Here is a 17,107-nt window from a genome sequence, read left to right as displayed (position 1 = left end):
TTGTTCTTCACTAGGAAAATTCAAATCAGAACTGCAGAAGATGTCACCACACCCTCAGGAGGGATCAAGAGATAATACCGGATGTTGGTGATGACAGAGAGGACCTAAAGTGTTAATTCATTGTTGGTGGGAGCGTTATTAGCACAACCGTTTTGGACACTCTGGCCCTGTGACCTAACAATTTCATTTATAGGTAAGCACCCAAGATAAAGGATTATAACCATTGTACCAACACATGAGAATAATCATAGCAATGACATCGATTATAGCTGAAACCTGTAAACAACCATTCAAATCCAAGGGACCACTAACCATAGAGTAAAAATTAGGAAATTAAAATCTGAATCCTTTACCATTAAGGATTTTTATTTAACTAAATTGCCAATTTGTTGAATATTTCAGTGAATTTTTCAAAAAATTCTTTTATATAGAATTTTGACATATACACTTGTTTGATTTCTATAATTGACATATACATTTGTTTGATTTCTATAATGCACACATTAGTATTGCCATTATAAGCAAGTAAAGAAAAATGTTATTTCACTGTTATTTTGCATAGGACATGGGTGGATTTAATGTTTTCACAAGGAAGAGGGGTAACTCGTGATTTGAAAATATATGCCCATTTCATAAATGCTTAGGAATTCAAAAATGTTAATATTTATATTTTAGTTTTTCCAACTGAGCTTTTAAATTCTGCAACTGCTAAGCTAATTTTAAGTAAGGTAATTATTTTTATGTTTGTAAAAATATTGGTGGCACAGTATAACAGAAATGAGTATTCGGAATATTAACAGAAGTACGAGATGAATCAATTGTGCAAAAGCCAGACTTCTTTACCTTTATTTGCTATTCATTGTTACCTTCAGAAAACAAATCAATTTATTAATTATCATCAGCATAACTTAGAAAGATATTTTTCGTATTTATCATTTATAATAAAAATTATAAACAAACACAATGAAAAGAACACAATACATCGAACTTTCTTTTTTTCTATTAGCCAACTCCAACTCCGGTAACCATCAACTTTTCCTCATTCTTCAGACAATCTTTAGTCTTTTTCTCACCTAGTTCTCATTTGTACTTATTCATGGGGTACAAGTTCAATTTTGTTACCATGATATACTTCAGTACATTTGTTGCTGAAGCCACACACATCTCAGAAAATTTTTTAAGGTCAATGTTTTACTAACCCCACGAAAAACCTGAAATCATTGTTAAATTCAGACTCATTAAACATTTCTGAATCTTTAAAAGATTCTAGCCTCTCCAATCAGGGTGATATAGTTCAGATTTAGTGGACTATCTTCAGGAAAATGGCTTTTCTCCCCTCTATTTTAATTATTTAAATTCTCTTCATTTCAAAATTAAAGTTAGAACATCAACCTGAAGGGAGAGCTCCAAATGTGTTGCTTTCTGCCCTAGTGAGATGTTCTAGAACTCCTGATGTAGGTAACAACACGAGTAAGTCTAAAATGTCATTGTGCTCCTACATGGCGCCACGTATGAAGGGCTACACATTGCATGATTCCATTATTTATGATTCTCTCAAAGGCACAATCCCTTAGGCTGCTGGGAACTGGGGATGAACGGAGGAGACTGAATGAAGAGGAGTACGGTAGGACTTTTTTGGGTGATGGCAATGCTATATATCTTGATTGTGATGCTTTTCATAACTGTGTACACTTGTCAAAATGCATCAAGCTCTACATTTAAGAATGAAGAATTGTACTACATGTAAATGATACTCGATGTATCCCATGAATCTGACTTACGAATAACCATAGGGAGATGTAATATGATGGACCGAGTACAATGGGACTACTCTCTTCCTTTACTGGAATAAAATACCATTAATGAAGTTCAAATTAGCATTTGATTTAGGGAAAACATTTCACATTATTTGTTTTATATCAAGCCATGAAAATATCCTATGTGTCCTGATTTTTAAAGAAAATGAAGTATTATATAATAATTCTTTAAATATTTGATCTTATATTATCATTTATCGTTACTTTGAAATGTATTTAAATCCACCACATGAACTTGGCCAGATCTTTTGGAATCTGTATATTGCTATACAAAGTATCAGATATTCCATAATGCTCTGTGGAATTGAAAATATTAACAAACTTTCTTTGTAGAAAATATTGTTATATGTAGAAAAATCATCTTGAATTTTAAAAATTTGTTTGTTTTGTACTGGAATATATAGGACATGTGATCTGTCACAAAAACCAAAATAAATTGATGAAATATCTTTGTCCTTGATAACTGACACATGGTAAAATATTTTTGTCATTGTAGGTGAAGTTGTCTATGTTCTAATGTTATATTTAAGTTTTTTTCATTTGAAAGAAATGTCCTAAATTTTTCTTTTAAATGCCACTCAGGTTAAATTATTTTAATTAAATCATATAATTTATTGTGAGGGTTTTGTTTACTTTTCTTTTATCTTTATTTTGTTTTCTTTTTCTTTTATTTTTGTTTTTTGTTTTGAGACAAAGTTTTGCTCTGTTACCCTGGGTAGAGTGCATGACAAAATCATAGCTCACTACAAACTCAAATACATGAACCCCAGTAATTCTCCTCCTGAGCCTCCCAAGTACCTGAGACTTTAGGTGTGCCCCACCACACCCAGCTAATTTTTTTCTGTTTCTGATAGAGACAGGGTCTTTTGTCAAGACTGGTCTTGAACTCCTGACCTTAAGTGATCCTCCTATCTTGGCCTCCTGAGTGCTAGGATAGGATTACAGGCTTGAGCCACCATGCGTGACCTCCTTCAGTTTTCTTAACTTTTATATATTTTAGAGTGTTTTATGTATTTTAAAGGAAAAACTATGTGATACTGGATTTATATCTGGAAATATATAATAATTTATAACATATATTTATTCCATAAGTGTTAATATTTAAGTACTTTTCTTTTTAAAATACATAAATGATTCTTTGTTTGAATTTGTCATATTCCTATCCTTTCAAATTATTCTAAGGAACACATATACAGACACACAAAATCTCAACTGAAAGAAAGTTTCTTTCTCTACAGATTCCGGTTTTATATTTAATATTATTTTTAGACATTTTCAATAATAGAACAAAAAGAAGTTTCCTCTTCCCCAAAATAAAAGGTACGTAATTCCATGTTGCTATTAATCATTTAAAAAACAATATGTTCTACTCTAATATAATTAGGTTTAGATAATAAAACACGTTATGTGCACAGATATTCTCAGAATTGACATTATATAGATACTCTTTAATAGTTTGCTATTTCTGTTAACCCATGGATTACATGTCTTATTTCCTCAAAATGGACAAATAGTAACACACAAGAAAGAAAAGACAAGTTTTTAAACAAACCCTCCTCAATTTCTGGGCATTTGAGCTCAGACTTCCTTCTTCCTTATCATCCACTTACTCAGAAATTCCCAAGGGAATTCTTGTGTCATCTATAGCTGATTTTCTCTCATGCGTTTTTTTTCTAGGCAGGTAAAAGAGTCAGTGAAATCAAAGTGGGACTCAGAGAGGAGACGGTAACTTGCAGGCCTGCATTTAATTTAGGATATGCGTACCGGCTGATCTTAAACGCACAGATTTATCCATTTCATCTTTAATAATGTCCTCTTTATGGCACTACATATGGAAATGTCAGTGAAAAATATTAAACTAGAAAATACGTTATGAAAGTCATAAAATGTAAGTCTGCATTACATGTCAATCAAGAATTATAGCTAATCCAAAGCACTGTTCATTATCTCTCCCTTTTCCTGGTTCAGTTCCTGTAACACTCTTTGGAAACCCTGGGGGCATCTGAAAGGTCATTGCCAACATCCACAGACCATGGAGCTGGGACAAAACACCCCCTAGTGGTGGTAGGATTGTTTTCATACTCAGAGCACATACTCTTGTCTGCAGTGAAAGTCATAAAAAGAACACAGAAATTAAAGTATGAACTCTAATAGTAAACCCGAAAAACGTTCTCCTCAATTCTGTGAAATAGGCAAGACATTACTAAATTTGAATAAATAACCCTTGTGAAATTTCACAGACTACGTGATTTTTTTTTCAAGTTACTTAGTAGGAAAACACATGCTTTTAATCTCCGTATTTTTTCAACCAATATTTTCTAAATATTTTAAATTTAGTTATAACTGTTTTCTTGTTCTCAAAGAGCTGATAATACAGTTGAAAAGGTAGGACAAATTCCCAATTCAGTCAAAACATGAATAAGGGGCAAGAAATTAAAAAGTAACCATGTTCAACAAAATATCAAGATCATAGAATTGGGAATTTGAGAGCTAAAATCCACTTTTAAGAAATCAATTTAGGGGGCACCATGGCTCGCACCTGTAATCCCAGCACTTTGGGAAGCTGAGGAGGGTAGACCCTGAGCGAGAGTTAGACACTCGTCCTTACTAAAGAAAAAAGAAAAATACATTTTTACATACCCATGTGAAGAATTCCCCAATGTGAAAAACTAGTTTAAGAGATTGCGACATGATTGCAAGAGAGACTTTACCTAACAATTGCAATCAGTGTAATCTGGCTTATTATACCCTCAATGAATCCCCAACAATTAAAAAAAAAAAAAAAGAAAGAATTAGCATTCGATTATTCCTTAAAATACTTACATACGTTATTTTAAAAGACATTTTTAAAAAATCAAGACATGCCAAATTATAGAAAAAAGGAAGTTTTGCATAACCATTTTAAACAAAAGTGGTTCGTCTTACCTCCACTAGCAGTTGCTGGAGAGCGGGTGACGCCATGGGGTGCAGACTTGAGTTACCCCTTACGGGACTGTGGAGACTAATGTAAGCCACTGCATTTTTCTGCAGAACCTTCTTGAAATCCTGAAATCCAGAAAAGGAACTATCTTTAACATAAATAAAAATAATAGATTCTTTGTTATTAGTTAAATGTTGAATAAGAAATACTTCATACTTAAAATCACTACCTTGCATACGTAATTTCTAAGAAGCAATCCTGTACTATTCAAGAAAGTACACAATGGTTATAAAAGGATTTTAAATAAAGGTAATGAGAAATTACATGTAATAGGAAATTTTAAAGCATATTCCTGACACAATTTGAAGAGAAAATGTTCTTAAAAAGTTAATATAGGTGAGAATCAAGTACAGAATGGAGTATTTGCTCCAGTGATTGAATTTAATTTTACAGCCCCCGAATTAGAGAAAAGACATAGATGAACTACTTCAGTGATTAATCAAACTCCCTTTTCTTTGAAGCAGTGAACTACTTTTTGCACAAAGTAAACCTATATTCTGAGCAAAATGTGGCATAATATAATTGTGACTTTGCAAATATTACTCAAAATGAAACCTGATGCATTTCATACATGTAAGTGGCACAAAATGATTCTGTAGCATAGTTTTCCCTTCTCTTCTGACCCCTACCCTGAAATACTGAAGCTGACTGGTCCTATTCATAAGGTACCATTAAGAGGTCCTTTTTATGCTTTCCTGCATTCCTTACACAAATGGTTAACAAGGAACTACCCTGGTGGCATTTCCATAGAAATGTCCTAAAAATTAAATCATGTTATGTCTTGAGAACATATCTTTCTTCTTCTAGAACTATGAAGTAAAAGATTGCTAAGACTTCTACACCTGGTAAGTCAATAATGTTACCCCTATTTTATTTTTATTATAAATTGTCAATTTATAATAAAATCATAAAAAATGTATAGGGTACAATGAGACAATGAGATGTTATAGTTTATGAACACAATATAGAGTAATTAAATCAAATTGGCTAACCTATCTATTGCCTCAAGTAATCAACATTTTTTTTTTATGGTGAAATCATTTGAAATTTACTTTTAGCAATTTTGAGATGTTCAGCATTTTGTTATCAACTATATTCACCAAGATGTGCAATAGAACTAAACACACACACACACACACACACATACACACACACCCCTCCTCCTGTCTAACTGAGATTTTGTAACTTTGACTGTCATCACCCCATAGTCCCCACTCTGCAGCCTCTGGGACCACCATCCTACACCCTGTAGAGATGAACGCACAGAGAAAATGTGGTGGGTATGCAGAATGCAACACTACTCAGCCTTAAAAAACAGGAACGCTTGTCATTGGTGCTGGCATGGATGGAATTGGAGAACGTTACGCTAAGTGAAGCAGGCCTGTCACTGAAAGGCAAATACCGCCTATTCTCACTGCTATCCTTACTTTATTTTGAAAACTTAGCCAGACCTCTGTTAAAGAGGTGAAAGGATAATCATTTAAAATTAATAAAAATTTTAAACTAACATAAATGATCAATTTTAAACTTGAGTAATTTATCCATAATATTGCTTAAAACTGTTACATTATTTAAGTTTTTTTAATTAATATTAAATCATAGCTGTGTACATTAATGCAATCATGGGGCACCATACATTGGTTTTATAAACAGTTTGACACATTTTCATCACACTGGTTAATATAGCCTTCCTGGCATTTTCTTAGTTATTGTGTTAAGACAATTATATTCTACATTTACTAAGTTTCACATGTACCTTTGTAAGATGCACCACAGGTGTAATCCCACCTATCACCCTCCCTCTGTCCATCCTCCCCCCTCCCTCCTCCCCCCTCCCCATTCCCCATATTCTTAGGTTATAACTGGGTTATAGCTTTCATATGAAAGCCAAAAATTAAAACTTAAATAATATGAAACTAATATTATTTAAGTTTTATGATAAAAGCTTCTCTTTGCACAAGACCACATAGAAACCGTGTATATATGAGTCTGTGTGATTCTCATGGGAGCCTCACAAGCGAGGCACTAAAGCACATATCTGAGGAATCAAGTCTCAGGGAGGTTAATTTTGCCAAAGACCACACATTTTCTGGCAGAAAGGATTTGACCTCTGGCTTTTTTGACTCTAAAATCTGCAGTATTTCCACAATAGCATGTGGCAAACGATGATGCTTCCCAGAAGAAATGGTACTTTTTAAAGTAAAGAACTTATTTAGTAAAATGTTACAATTTTCTTTAAGGATCAAGATTACTATTGAACCAATTCTCTAATAATTCTTTCATTATAAATTCCATTTTTAAGTATGTTGACCAACATCACCTAATCCTCTTAACTATAACTGTGGGTTTCCAGAGGTTTCTAAGGAAGCAAATTTAAATAGGGCAACATGACATGTCAACAAAGGCTTTGCCTATTCACTGTCATGAGGGACTATATTTAGACCACAAATTGGTTTCAGTCTGAAAGAATGAATTTCATTCTCAGAAGAAGTAGGCTTGATGAGAGTAGAAAGAATAGGACAACTTACAGTTTTTTAAATGTCTCTTCAACCAGATGGTTCCAAAATATTTCAAGAAATACATTGACATAATTTTCTGAGGTACAGTAAATTACAAAATTATATTTGATAAACCAATAATCAAGTACATATGACTCATCATTTTCATTTTTCATATGTCTTTTGCCAATCCAGTTACATGAAAATCTTAAAAGTGATTAAATGCATAGTCAATTTGTATGCATATGTATATAAATATCTAAAGGCAGTGATACCTAAGCTTCTGGAATAGGAATAACTTTTTTTAACAAAATTTTTTTTCCTGTGAACCTTCATATTGCAGTAATTGTATTTTTGGTATCTGTTGATTGAGTAAATAGAAAAATCACAAAAAAGTATAATTAATTCAGTAAAGCTTAAAAACAAGTTTGTATTTTAATCCCGAAAATGTCTATGTAATTTGAAAACAAAATAGCTCACATACATTAACTTACAGGCTTTTTTTTTTTGAGACAGGGACTCATTATGCCGCCCTTGGTAGAGTGCTTTGGTGTCACAGCTCACAGCAACCTCAAACTCCTGGGCTTAAGCGATTCTCTTGCCTTAGCCTCCCGAGTAGCTGGGACTACAGGCACCCATGACAAAGCTCAGCTATTTTTTGGTTGCAGTTGTCATTGTTGTTTTGCAGGCCCAGGCCAGGCTCAAACCCGCCAGCCTTGTTGTTTGTGGCTGGTGCCCTACTCACTGAGCTCTGGGCACCGAGACTAACTTACAGGCTTTGATGCTCCATACTTAATAAGTTCAAGACCTTGATGCAATAAAATTTCTTATGCCTTGGATTCCAGATATTTAAGTTAGGAACTACTAACGTTAGACAAGGGTACTTTACAACACAGTTCAGAAATATACACATTAATTTAGGATTAGTGTAACTCGTGAAAGTTATGAAATAGTTATGCAGAAGACTATATTTGTTTATGATAAATGTTTGGAATTTGAAGAATCTTTAAGACATTTCTTAATATAGGTTTTTTTCTTTTCTTCCCCCTCCCCGCCCAGACTGAATGTCACTATGTTGCTGTCGGTAGAGTGCCATAGCATCACAGCTCACAGCAACCTCCAAATCTTGGGCTTAAGGGATTCTCTTGTGTCAGCTTCCCAAGTAGCTGGGACTATAGGCACCCGCCACAGCACCTGGCTATTTTTTTGTTGCAGTTGTTTGCCTGGCCTGGGCTGGGTTCGAACCCACCACCCTTGGTGTATGTGGCTGGTGCCATAACCACCGTGCTATGGGCATCGAGCCATAATATGAGTTTTTTCATTACAAGAAACATTGTTTCTGAATTACTAACAGTGAGTCCACACATATCCCCTAACGAGTGCTTGAACTTGCTTACCAATCTTTAAGCAGTTTGGGTAGGGAAGGATTGGTTCAACAATAATATTTCCACCTTACATACAAATCTGTCAATTTAAAAAGGTTCTTTAAGCAACAGAATTTTTCACTGGAAGTAGTTCCTTTGAATATGGATCAAATATTCACACCACTAATTTGCATGTGGAAAACCTTTCCAGTGTGCAATGTGTGAATCTCAGTGAATTTTACACTGAAAAATCTTCTCATCTTTAAAACTTTTCTTTCCTTCAAATTAAAGAGACACTATTTTCTTTTCTGTATCTTTTGATGTTTTCATTGATATTCAATAGATATTCTTTTTTCAAGTGCTTAAATAAAAAATGTAGCGAGAGAATTTTCCATTAGATAGAATGTTTTTCCTCAAAGGTAAAGTAGTAAAAAAAGAAAGAAAGAACACTACAGTATTAAATAATTTTACTTTCCTAGTAAAATCATGTATTTTTTTTTGTCTGCATATTGATGTCCCACCTCTGTTTTTCATTTGAATATTTTATATTTAATTATGTTGGGTACACATAGTTGCATATATTCATAAGGTGTATGTGATATTTTGATACAGGCATATCAGAGTAACTGGGGTATCCATCATCTCTTCTTTTAAAACAAAGGAAATAGACTATCTAAAAGTTTTACAATGTTTTCATTGTTCACAGAGCACCAATCCAATTATCATTTCTTACATCCTATTAAAAATACAGTGCATTTGTGACAGAGAAACCATCAGAAGCATTTGGGTTTTTTGAGACACAGTCTCACTCTGTTGCCCTGGGTAGCAGGGCATCTCATACCGTGCAGCAAACTCTAACTTTTGGGCTCAAGTGATCCTTTTGCCTCAGTCTCCTTAGTAGTGTGATTACAGGCTTCTGCTACAATACCTAGCTAGGTTTTCAATTTTTAATAGAGACAGGGTCTCATTCTTGCTCAAACTGGTCTCCAGCTCCAGCTCCGGCAATGCACACGCTGTGGCCTCCCAGGGTGCTGGGATTGCAGGCGTGGCCCATCAGAAGCATTTGAAAGTTAAATGTTCAGACTGTATTCTAACTGTGCCTCACTGCATGCTAGGTTCCGTTTGGCCACAGTCTCCCTGAGGTAGTCAGGTAGAGAGGTAAGTTGGTAGGAGAGTTAGGGAAGTGAAGGGAGGCAATAAGGAAAGTAATTTCTATTTTAAATCCATTCTCCATATTATGTAGATAAAATATAATGCTAAGATAATAAACATTTAATGTAGGATACTGTGTCCTCATTCCAGATAATTCTGAGAATTTTTTAAATAAAGTAATGGTACATATCACTTGGTCCCTTTTTACCTAGTGCCTGACAATCTGTCTTCTAAAGAGATAATAATCAGGTGAACACCATGGTGGGGATACTGTACCAGGGTTGGCGGGTCTGTGGAACAGGGATGATGTGCTTAAATCACACACAGCTCACTATGACCTAACTCCAATTCCATCTCCTTCACTCTTACAGGAGATCTCACCAAGTTAGCAGATGTGATTCCTTGGTGGAGAGGCCCACTACTGTCCTCAGCTCCAACAATTTTACCTCATCTACTTTAGTGAAAAAAGAAGAGCACTTAATTGATGTATATGGCATTTTACCTCTCCCCATTCATATGAGCCAATATTGCCAAAAGCTGTTCCTCCCCAGGAGCAGAAAACAATAGTGCGGTCTGGTCTCCACCCTCTCTCAGCTCTGAACGTCAAGGCCCGGATGGAGGCCAGCATCACCGCAGTGGAGCTGGCCCACTCCTGCCCGTTAAAACTGTGTGCAGTGTGATGGCGGCTGCCAACTATGACATAGCGGTCTGGAAACAGAAAGGAAAAGGACCGTTAGAACAAAACATAAACCTTAACAATAAATTTAATGACATTTACATAATCCTATTGCACAACTGAGCAACAATTAAGCAAAATTGTTCTAATAATTAAGGCTACTTAATATTTTTCACCCACTGTCTTGATTCACACATCTGTGTATATCAAAGTGGAAGCAGCTGCTGAAATTAATTATGAATCCAAAGCTTAGATCCATATTACTTTTCTTTGCAACATGAATATTAATTAATGAAGTATACAAATATGCCACAAAGAAACTCTTATCTAGCGTTTCCCCAGCACCATTGGGAAGGACCTTGTAAACACGGTGCCTATGCTCAGGAAATGTTAACGCACTGACGGCACATGTGGGAAAGCAATTATTCAATAGCTGCAAATACTAAAAAAATAGAGTAGTCATGGATGGATTTTGCAACAAATTGTTTAGGAAAATAGTTATAGCTTCCAACTCATAGATTTAGTCACTCTCATTTCTTTAAAGAAAAGAAATAAAATTTACCAATATCAAAATTCATTCGGCTTGGTGCCCATACCACAGTGGTTATGGTGTCAGCCATAACCAAGGGTGGCAGGTTTGAACCCAGCCTGGGCCAGCTAAACAACAATGACAACTGCAATAAAAAATAGCCAGGTGTTGTGGCGGGCACCTGTAGTCCCAGCTACATGGGAGGTTGAGGCAAGAGAATTGCTTAAGCCCAAAAGTTTGAGGTTGCTGTGAGCTGTGACTCCACAGACTCTACCCAGGGTGACATAGTGAGTCTCTGTCTCAAAAAAAAAAAAAAATCCATTCAACTACTGTGAAAGTTGCCTTTTCACAGATTTTCTTTTATATAATCATCCAGAATTTTTTAGATACACTATTAGAAAGTCTCCATGACACGTGGATGTGGCCTATTCAGTGAACATTACTAACTTGTCAGTAAAAAGGCAGGTTGAAAATGAACCTCCAGTTTCCTCTGACTTTGTTGTCATTGAATGCTGTTGGTAATAATAATAAAGCTGAATTTATTTGACCAAGTATTCACAGCATCATACATATATATGGGTAAAGGGCTCAACCACAATTCAGACTTCACCTTACAAATGCAAACAATATAACCTAACCGTATGTATACCTACATTAATCTGAAAAGTTTTAGAAGTATTACTGCATTATGAGATGGCCTATGACTGGGTGGTAAAGTGTGCAAATTCTGGAGCCAGCCTGCTTGGGTTTGAATCTAGACTTTGTAGCCCACTAGCTGTGTGGCCTTGGGAAGCTTACTTAACCTATGACTCAGCTTTTTCAGCTGTAATAGGGGAATGCAAATAGCACATTCATCATTGTATTGTTTTGTGTTTTATGTGAGTTACTACTTGTTAGGCACCTTGAACAGTTCCTGACATAAACCAGGTTTTCACATGTGTGGAATAAATGAACTCCCCCCATCCCTTGCCTTCATAATATCAAGAAATTACTTGATTACATAATATCAAGAATTACTACCTTACAGGAAACATCACAGTGTGAAGCAATTTTCGTTTTCTACACTGATTTTAGAACCAGGAATGGATTTGATCTGCCAAAATTTTATCAGGATTTAATTGGTGATATTCATAATGGATTTGCCAATGTTTAAAGCCTGTGCATTTACCCACTTCCGAGAAATATCTGAAAGTTCTGTGTGGCTTTATCCTCATTCTAAATAAATCACATCTTAAAAACTTAATACAATTGATGATTGTTTCTAATTTTCAAAGTCCTTAAATAAGAAAACAACAAGAAAAACAAAATTTTTATGTAGAATTCAAATAAACAAAATTTGAAAAGATTTTCATATCATATACACTGAAGAATACTAATGATAAAATTAAATATTTGTTAAATACCAGTTTTGTTGAGTAGACTGAATTTTTTTTACCCTAGTATAATTTGTGCAACTGAGTTTTCCAATAATAACTTACAAGTGTAGCAATTGTAGGTCCTTGTGATGAAAACTTGTTAAAATGCAACAATAACAATTTCCAATTTTTTCATATCTTGTATTTAAAGACACTATAATAAAATGTTACTCAACATTGCTACTGTAAGGAAATCAGAAAGAACATAAGTATCTTTCATAAATATTGTAAGAGCTGGCCAGCAAGAGACTAGGAGGTTAATACAATTTTGATCTCAGAATTCTCTGAGTCAGCAATTAGGTCAATTTTACTAAAGTGACAGAGAAGCACAATTCTCCAAAGACAATTTGAAAAAATGTCCCCACCAAATAACAGAAGTAGCACAAGTGCAGCAAAGAACTGTTTCCCACTACTCTGCATAGGATAGACACACCAGTGACATGGTTCAGTTTTATAGTGTACAATTATTACTAATCTAGTAATAACACTGACACCAACACCTAATTACACTAGTTATTAGTAATAACTCATCAGTTGCTTTCACTTTCTTTGGCCTACATAATATCATCTGAAGACCATCGTATAACAAGTTGTAAAATTATTTAAAATCTAACCAGGTGATGACTTTCTTACGCAGCTGCAAAACCTAAAAAGGTGCAAACACTTGGCAGAATTGACAGAGGACCGGAGGTCAGGAATAGGACAGAGATTGACAGGGAAAAATTATATTTGGAGATAAAAAATTTTATTTTTTTAAAACAAATCATTAAAAACAATTTTCTCTCTAAAAAATGTGTTAATAAAAACTAGCATTTCAATGGTACTGTAGTGATTAAAAGTAAAAAGAGAATGAGCTTTTGCAGCACCCACCAGTTTGACAAATCTAAAATCTGTTTCAATTTCCTAAAACACACACTCTCTACTAAGATTTCTTTTTGAAGAAATATGGTTGGAAAGAGAATAAAGGCCTATTTCTTACTTTCATATTTATCCACTATCTCCGGTATTATCTTGTTACACAGCATTTCTTTATAAAGTTTTGCATAAAGTTATAAATATTTAACCCTACTCACCTGGGGACACAAAGCCCCTTAAATACCCAACAACATTAGTGACCGGTTTGAATTTTGTGACTGTTTGAACTTGCATGCTGACAACTCTTTTTTCTGAAAAATAAAAATTTAGAGATGTTTACTCCATATTCTGCTGTATTTCTTAAAACATTAAAATTTATTTATCCAATACCATAGGCAAAAAGAAAAAAAAAATCCACACAGTTGAATCTTTCCACATAACCAACAGCATACTTTTGGGGCAAATATTGATTCAATACTTTGTGCAAACTCCCTTTTAGGTGCTTGTTATGCAATGAAGACCTTCAGGGCTGCACTGGGAGTTCAGCTGGGAGCACAGGGCAGGCCTCCAGGAGATAGGAGCAACTCATATTGTTAAGGGAAAAAAAAATAGATAAAAATAATTTCAAATAATAGAGAATACTTTCCTATCTTCCGAAACAGAACACGTGGAAGACAATGACCTTTCCTGTGTGAGTCATTGTCATACATTTTAAAAACTAAATCGGCTGGATTCAGTGGCTCACACCTACCATCTTAGCACTTAAGGAAGCTGAGGCAGATGAGTATTACTTCAGGCCAGGAGTTTGAGACCAGCCTAGACAATACTGAGATCTCATATAGAAGAAAACAACCCCAAAAAACAATACAATAAAATTAGCTGAGCACACTGGCACCTGCCTGCGGTCCCAGGTACTCAGGAGGCCAAGGCAGAAGGATCACATGAGCTTAGGAGTTTGAAGTTGCTGTGAGCTATGATGACACCACAGCACTCTAACCTGGACAGCAGAGGGCAACCCGTCTCAAAAAACAAAGAAAATAATATTAACTGTAAATAAAGCATTTCACAAATTAAAAGGATAAAGATTCTTTGCGCTAAATATATTTTCATACGTTGGAGTCTTTCTTTCCACTTGTGTGGTCCCTCACTTCTACTCTAAATCCCCAGTAATTGCTCTGCCTCTTAGCAATCTTCTATTTATGCTGGAGAGTCAAAATAACTTGCAAATGAGGAAAAGCTGGCAATCAGGAGAGACTCCAGTCACAGCATTGATGTGGGTTTTTGTTTGTTTGTTTGTTTTGTTTTTGTTTTTTTGCAGTGTTTGGCCGGGGCCAGGTTTGAACCCACCAACTCCGGTATATGGGGCCACTGCCCTACTCCTTTGAGCCACAGGCGCTGGCCTGATGTGGTCTTTGAAGCCCTTCGGTGGTGACATGTGTTAATCCGTGCTGGATGGATGCTGGGTAGTGTCTGCGCCTGTGTGTGGGGTGTCCCAGGATCCATAAAGTTTTCTGTATAGCAGAGGTTTAAAGAGCGGCCAGCTGGCAGTGTCAGGGCAGAGGCTGCCAGTCTCTCAGGGTGGCCTGGAGACCAGCCATGCTGTCCTGACAGGCTCTCAAATGTCGCTTCTTACTGCTAGATGAAATTGTAATGATAAATACATTGCTTCTTCCTTCAATGTGTCCTTTCTAAAAATGTAAATGGAAAATCCATAGGCTGACTCTGTTAAAATTATAATTAAAGCAAACGTAGAGGCCTTGGTGGAATGTCTGAGTGCTTCAGCTGTGAGGAAGGGCATATGCTCAGAGCCGAGATTTGTGCTTTCACTTAGGTGCTATGCATTTTGATAGTTTGCTTTTCAACTAACAGTTTTTAAGACTTACAAAAAACTGGGCATCAAATAGAGAGTCCCCAAATACCTGCTCTCCCCCGCCTTCTATTCTTAACTTCTTACATTGGTGTGGAGCGTTTGCTGTGACTGATATTAATGCATTATTGTTAGATGAAGTCCGCAGCTTACGTTAGGGTTCACTCTGTGTTGTGTGTCTTATGGGTTTTGACAAATGCACGATGACATACCTCTATCATTACGGCATCACCCGAGAGAGTGTCACTGCTTTCCAAGTCCCCAGTGCTCCACTTTGTCTGTCCTTCCGTCCCTCTCTCCCTGAAGATCTCTGGCAACCACTGACCTTTTTACTGACTACACAGTTTTGCCTTATCCGGAATATTGTATATCATGTTTTTTTAATATTTATTTAATTTCCTGATTAGATTTGTTCCAAATAGGCCCAGGTAACTGAACTTTTGGAATTTATTACCATATAGCTTATTTTTTTAATCTTTCCAGCTTCTTTTGAATGCTTTAAGAATTCATCCATATCTTCTTAGTCTTTCATGGTTTTATAAGATTAAATACTAAGACTTTTTTTTTTAATTCAGCAGTATGATAACCTCACAACGTGTACAACGTATTACTTGGAATATTACCTGACACTAATAATGCCACCTTATATTTACAACACCATTTTCATACACATACAATAATTCAGCAGTCTCCAAACTTTTGGCACGTGGGATTGGTTTCATGGAAGACAATTTTCCACAGATGAGGGATGCGGTGGAGGGTGAGGATGGTTTTGATATGAGTCTGCAAGCAATTGATTATTACGATCTCTGTGTAGTCAAACCTCTCTGCTAAAGGTAATCTGTGCTGTCACTGCCTCAGCCCTGTCCCACAGCATCAGACATTCCATTCTCAGAAGGAAAGCAAAACCTGGTTCCCTCCCACCTGCAGGCTGACCTGACAGGAGGCAGAGCTCGGCGTGATGAGAGCAATGGACAGCGGCTGTAAACACAGACGCATCTTTGCTCACTCACCCACCCACCTACTCACTCTCTCACTCACCTACCCACTAACTCAACCACTGACTCACTCACTCACCCACTCTCTCACTCACCCACCCACTCACTAACCCACCCACTGAGTCACTCACTCACTCACTCACCCACCTACTTACTCACCTTCCCACTAACTCACTCACCCACTCACTCACTCACTCACTCTCTCACTCACTTACCCACTAACTCACTCACCCACTCACTCACTCACCCACTCTCTCACTCACCTACCCACTAACTCACTCACCCACTCACTCACTCACCCACTCTCTCACTCACCTACCCACTAACTCACTCACCCACTCACTCACTCACCCACTCTCTCACTCACCTACCCACTAATTCACTTACCCACTCACTCACTCACTCACCCACCTACTCACTCACCTACCCACTAACTCACTCACCCACTAACTCACTCACCCACTCACTCACTCACCCACTCTCTCACTCACCTACCCACTAACTCACTCACCCACTCACCCACTCACTCACTCACTCACCTACCACTCACCCACTCATTCACTCACTCACTCACCCACGCACTCACCCACTCGCTCACTCACTCACTCACTCACCAACCTACTCATTCGCTCACTCACCCACTTGCTCACTCACTCACCCGCTCACTTGCTCACTCACCTACCCACTCGCTCACTCACTCACCCCTCGCTCACCCACCCCTCACGCACAGCTGGGTTGCCTGCTTCCTAACAGGCCACGGCCCTGGGGATTGGAGACTACAGCAAAAATTCTCATTGGATCTCTTCGATTCTTGGAACCACCAAGTGAAATAGGTTTTCATTTGTATTTATTGAATGAAGCAGTTAGGGGAAGAATTGCTCTAATTTCATAATAATAATTGGAAGATGATGATATAATACTACTTGTATAAAACTTTTTAGGTAAAATAATACAAA

At 36.5% G+C, this 17,107-nt stretch overlaps 1 protein-coding gene across 1 annotated transcript in view; it reads right to left on the bottom strand.

The window, feature by feature from the left end:
* Window positions 1-17,107, bottom strand: part of LOC128573097 (inactive N-acetylated-alpha-linked acidic dipeptidase-like protein 2) — a 411,222-nt gene that overhangs the window by 146,209 nt on the left and 247,906 nt on the right. The window contains exons 6-8 of the mRNA XM_053573293.1: window positions 13,505-13,597; window positions 10,314-10,519; window positions 4,743-4,862 (exon numbers count right to left, since the gene is read on the bottom strand). Of these exons, the coding sequence (XP_053429268.1) occupies window positions 4,743-4,862; window positions 10,314-10,519; window positions 13,505-13,597 (419 nt within the window). The remainder of the gene's footprint in view (window positions 1-4,742; window positions 4,863-10,313; window positions 10,520-13,504; window positions 13,598-17,107) is intronic.

Source organism: Nycticebus coucang, chromosome 20 (genome assembly GCF_027406575.1).
Source record: "Nycticebus coucang isolate mNycCou1 chromosome 20, mNycCou1.pri, whole genome shotgun sequence".
Classification (NCBI taxonomy): domain Eukaryota; kingdom Metazoa; phylum Chordata; class Mammalia; order Primates; family Lorisidae; genus Nycticebus; species Nycticebus coucang.
The sequence above is the reverse complement of the archived record's forward strand: the minus strand, read 5'-3'. Positions and strand labels throughout refer to the sequence as shown.